We start from the raw sequence: 5,478 nt of genomic DNA on the forward strand, positions 1-5,478 counted from the left end.
TAATATAATAATAATGATAATGATAATGATATGAAAAAGAATGAAAAGAATTTTGATTGTGTGAGATGTGAGCACTGTACATTATTGTTTTTCCTCTGCTTGATTTTACTTTTAGTGTGAATTGTACAAGCTTTTGTTCAAGCTTACACAGCTTGAAAAACTTCTAAAAGATTCAGTATGTATATATTACCAAAATGCTCAATCTCATTATAAAGTAATTAATAAACACTTTTATAGAGTTATTAAAATTAGTCATTAAAAAACACTTTCAGTACAGTCTAACTAATTCAGGAGAATAAAACAGCATGCAGTTATTTTTAAGATAATGGCCAGAAGTAACAGAAATAAAGAATATAGAAAATAAATACTTTTGTTGCTATTGTTTGTGTTCTCCCATTTTATATGGAACCTTTTGAACAGTGTTATTCAAACAAGGCCTAACCTTGATCCTCATTGCATGGCCCTCCAATCCAGAATTGTCAACTCGACACATAAGGGATCTCTAGGGGGCAGTGAGCCTATCACAATGACTATGAGGTGTGGCACCCAGGAGGGCGTGTGCACGAGTGTCTTCCGGCATGACACACAGCGTGACTTAGCTACTTGGGTGAAGGTGCTAGTCCAGGGAGCACATAATGCTGTGCAAAGACAGAAGGAAGTTGCTTGCTGTAAGTAGTCTCAGAGTCAGTATTTCATGAGTTCTCTGTATTAAAAATATGTGAAAGGTCATGCTGTTGCTTTGAGTTTCAAGAAGTTAAGTTCTAAACATAGTGTTTCCAGTTTGAGAAAAATAGTTTTGATCTTAATAATCCTTTCAGAGGAAGCATTTGACCTTTAGACTTAGTCTGGAGGCGTAGTATAAAGTTACCATTGTTGAACACAGTACACTTTTAATATGGCTCAAGATTATACTTCTATTGTATTTCACCTTCCAATTATCACCTATTGTAATGAAATTGAGGGCCACCTATTTGCTCCCCAGATTGCGAGTGGAGGGGAGTCGAGGCCAAGCTAGTCCTACATCATGAGGATGGCTTCACGCTGCTCTCAACACATGATGCAGCAGGCGGGCGTGGACGTGTTCTATGGACGCAGCCCTTCCACAAACTAGTCATGAGCTCGGACGATGGAGCGAGACTCATCTGGCTGCGCTTTGACGGGGACATGGAAGTTGTAAGTGCTTTAGAATGTACAGAAAAGAAATAATGCGATCTTTCCAGTGCTAGTAACACATTATGAATACTGGACTTGGGCTAATTTCAAAGATGAAATATTGTGATTTAGTAATGAGGTTGAAGTCATTTCACACGTTGGATTAAAGTTCCTCTTCAGATTGTTATTTACCAGAACTTTGTTTTTATACTTGGCCCTGCTATAAAGGTTTATGATTGTAGGATTTTTTTTCATCTTATCATGTTACCCACACTTAAATGTCTTTATATTTTTGTTTTTGTGATATAGCATATCTAAAAGGAAATGGTATTTATGTTATTGATGATAATATTGGCTATTCATCGGAACTCCTATTGTTATTAATTCATATTAGTTTTTTTTCTTGATTTTTGTTAAGTTGACCAAAGATGGGTATTGATTAGTGTGCTGTTCTATGGCTGAGCGGTTGTTCAGTTCACAGTATCATGTGCGAGGTCTCATCCTGGTCATTAGGACACAGACTCTTGACCTGATGAGGCATCACCTATTGTCTGTGATTATTATCCATGACATGAAATGACATTATCTGACACCCTTGAGTTAATCATACTCATAGTCATCAGAGAGTAATCATTTGATTATATTCTGAGAAAACATAACAAGTTAGAAAGTAAAGAAGACTAAGTTTTTCTACATTTTCTCTTTTAAGCATTAATGCATCATTTGTGTACATGTGATTTAGTTGAGACACCAAGTATATTACAGGAGAATAGTAAAATAGAAAAGTGTAGACCATGTGGACTTAACTACTGCGATGGTCAAAGAATCTAACGACACTCTCTCACTTGCAGGAGCTGGACCTAAAAACCAACCCCAAGCCATTCGTGTTCATCCTGCACACCTTCCTGTCAGCCAAGGTTCACCAACAGTCCCTCTCCTGACGCAAGCTGGACCAAAAGACCTGGACACGACCATCAGTCACAGGGCCATCTGATGCCAGTAGCAAAACCGAAGCCCTCGACCAATCCAATCCTCCCCAACCAAACGCAAGAAGCTTGTCGAGCCAGGCTGGGGCAACCCAAGCCAGCACAAGTCAAGCCAGTGCAAGCAAAGGAGGGAAAGCCCCCCCTTCCTCTTCGCCAGGAAGACCATCCGCCCAGATTGAGCCCGGAGCAGCTGCCGCCCTCCAGCCCGAGCCACGGTCACAGCTGAAAACTTCCAAGGGCCAGGCTGACCTCAAGAGTGTTGCCGCAGCCAAAGGAACTAAAATCAACTGGTGCGCGAGTTAAGAATGGTCAATGCCTAGCAATCCAATTTTATTTTAAGGGAGGCCATTTATTCAAAGGTAAAAGGTAAACGTTAGTAAAAGTGATTTTTTTAATGAGTGGTAAGACCAAGAATATTACATTATCCCCAAGATGAAAGATGCCATGAAGGGGCGAACCTTCTACTCCTTTCGTTTCAGTGAATACTGAAAATAAGAAACTAAGTCATGAGTCTTGGAATAGGAAATGAGAGATTAAACAGCCTCCATGTGGTTTATTTTTTGTTTCATAGTTTAAGGATTAGTGAACTAGTTTCTTTTCTTTTCCTTCATCCTTCTTTTTTTCTCCTTTTTTTTTTTTCTTTTTTAACATGTAAATGTTATGCACTGTTCTGTATATACACACTTGTAATATAGAGACATGTTCACATTTAGTTACATCAGACTCACACATATAAATTAATTATTATTTACATAGTTGTTAGATGAAAAGTATATAGGATTATTTTTGTGTGTTAAGGGCTGGTTAGCACAATGGGGTTCATACGTCACGTTGATTCTAGTGAACCGTAGACGCTGGAGACACAGCGATTCAGACCTTCCTCTCACCCGTTCAGTCCCGTCTTCTTGTTATCGATAGCTCAACTCAGGATCATGAATCTGTTGGGGAAGTTGTTGTTCCCTAATCATCCCCTTCTTCCCTGCCTTCTATCTTTTGTTTTACACATTTCTCTTGACTCTTAATACTGCTTGTGTTTTTTGCCATCCCATCCTCCTGCCCACCAATCCCAATTGTTCCCTAGCAGAGGTTTTGTTATAGCACGAAGAGATATTCCCAGTATGAGTTGGCTATTGCAGCAAGTCTAGGGGTCACGCATCCCGGAGGAGCGAAGGTACGAAATATTTCTTGGTGCCTAAAAAAAAGGATGCTGATTTTTTTTTTTTTGTGATAAACTTTTAGTAGAAGTTTCCCCCCATGCATGTGGCATTTACAGCTATTTTATGGTATATATCTGCTGCATGTGGCATGTTTTTGTTTATGCTTTAGATGGGAAGAGTATTTATAGATAATTGTTGATTATGCTTCTGTTGTTATTGGAGTATGTACATTGCTGTGCATCAATGTTTATGGGTAATGGGAGGTAAGTTGCTCCCTTTTTTCATTTTGTCTTTTTTTCTCTTATTGAATATTTCCATAGTGCTGGAAATCTATTAGCAAAGTCAACAGCAGCACTGACGTGAAGTTTATTGGTAAAATTCTTGGTAGATAAGGAAAAGCAACCGTGGACATCCCCACGAACACATTACTGCCTGCCCTCTCAGGCACACAGACTTTTTCTCTCTTTCTCACTCTCTCTCTTTTTCATCCAGCCTTTATTTATTCTTTCTTGTCTTCCTCTTTTTTTCTTTGTAGTCTCTTCCTCTTTCTTCTCTGTTGTCTCTTCCTCTGTGTTACTCTTATTCTGTTTTTCTCTCTTTCTCTTGTTCATTCACTCTTTGTTCTCCTCTTTTCAATTTTCCTGCCTCAGTCGAGCTCTTACACAAACACAAATTACTATTCTAGCTGTTGTTGTGGTATTTTCATATTTTTGACAAATTTATGAAAAAGAAGAGGAAGACACTGCAATCTTACTTCTTGAGGAAGAATTTTTTTTTTTTTTTTCTTTTTTTTTTTTTTTTTCTTTTTCAGGAGTGAGATTCATATGTTTTCTTATACAATCAAAATGCTGTTGTTGAGAGCCTTGCCTATTTGTTTTCTGTAATGGAAACTGTATGCATATATAGTTGTTGTTTGTATTCTGGGATCAAGCGATGTCTTCGGAATTGTATTTTGCATTATAGACTCTAGATAATTTCCAAATTTTGTTGAAGGAAAAGATGGGGATTTTTTTTTTTTTGTGGAAATTATTTCTAGGTTGAACTTTTTAATAAGAAGTATATGGCATCATATCAAGTAAACCAAACTAAAAGCTGTATTTTGAGGTGGTAAAAAGCAAACAAAACAAAACAAAAAAAAATGGATGAATGAAGGGCTACTGTTTGTACCTGTTCCCATAATAGCCCTTTTTTTTATAATGTTATATGGAATGTTCTCTAATAACTGTGTGAGTCTGCTCTCTGTTTGTTTCCTATCTCCTGTTTATTATGTTGTGAAAATTATCTCTTTTTTTCTCTCTCTCTCTCTCTTCCTAGTGTGATTATTTTTAGCTTTTGAGTTAACTTTACTAACATTGTCTTCACATTGGGTAAGCTGTTACTGTTAGTATTGTAAAGGAGGACACTGGACTTCCTTAAGTTGTATGGGCATTGTACTTGAGCCCATGTTAAAAGTCACCGTCTAAGCTTGAGGGTGTGGCACCTAGAGCTAGACTTTTTCGTCCAAATATACCACTTGTTGATAGACAGAATTCTTGTTGCTTATGGTGTGTTTGGAAAACCCTTTAGGCTCTGAGAATGACGACGTTGATAAGCAGGTCTCATTAACTTGTGCTTTTGGGCCATTCCTTTGTCAGAACCAACTGGCAAGGTGTCGTAATGCAATAGGATTTTAAGATTATGTAAGCACTTTGTGTGTCTTTGTAACTATGTTTATTATTATCATATTTTATGATTTTTTTTTTTCAACACTTTTGTTTCAGAACTGCTGAAATCTGTTACATATTACTTGAAGAAATTTTTTGATATCTATATACAGTATTATACTATTATTTAATTGTTTATAAAATCATAGCATGGCTAAGGACCTGCCATAGCCATAATGTAGATATGCATTTGTTTACACCTTTGTAGGTGTTTACAGTTCATTGTTCTTGCCCTTTCAAGCTTTAAAGCATAATGCAGCCACAACCCAAATTTACTGTGGAGTTGAGTCCTGGATGGAAATCGGAAAGGAACAGACACTTGCATTGGAGAGCTGAGCTGCTCGTGAGAATTCTTCTTTGTTTTGTTTGTTGATGTTTTCTTGTTTGAATTTTTAAAAAGCAGTACTGATATAATTCTAGGGTATTGTTATATTGCTTTGGAATTTTGGATATTGTTGTCGGTTTGTGGGTGCTGTAGTT

At 37.3% G+C, this 5,478-nt stretch overlaps 1 protein-coding gene across 1 annotated transcript in view; it reads left to right on the forward strand.

Moving 5' to 3' along the window:
- Window positions 1-4,434, forward strand: part of LOC119597622 (beta-1-syntrophin-like) — a 17,580-nt gene extending 13,146 nt beyond the window's left edge. The window contains exons 6-8 of the mRNA XM_037947214.1: window positions 475-668; window positions 983-1,173; window positions 2,004-4,434. Coding sequence (XP_037803142.1) covers window positions 475-668; window positions 983-1,173; window positions 2,004-2,093 — 475 coding nt within the window. The 3' untranslated portion in view covers window positions 2,094-4,434. The remainder of the gene's footprint in view (window positions 1-474; window positions 669-982; window positions 1,174-2,003) is intronic.
- Window positions 4,435-5,478: the final 1,044 nt, after the last annotated feature.

This window comes from Penaeus monodon, chromosome 39 (genome assembly GCF_015228065.2).
Source record: "Penaeus monodon isolate SGIC_2016 chromosome 39, NSTDA_Pmon_1, whole genome shotgun sequence".
Classification (NCBI taxonomy): Eukaryota; Metazoa; Arthropoda; class Malacostraca; order Decapoda; family Penaeidae; genus Penaeus; species Penaeus monodon.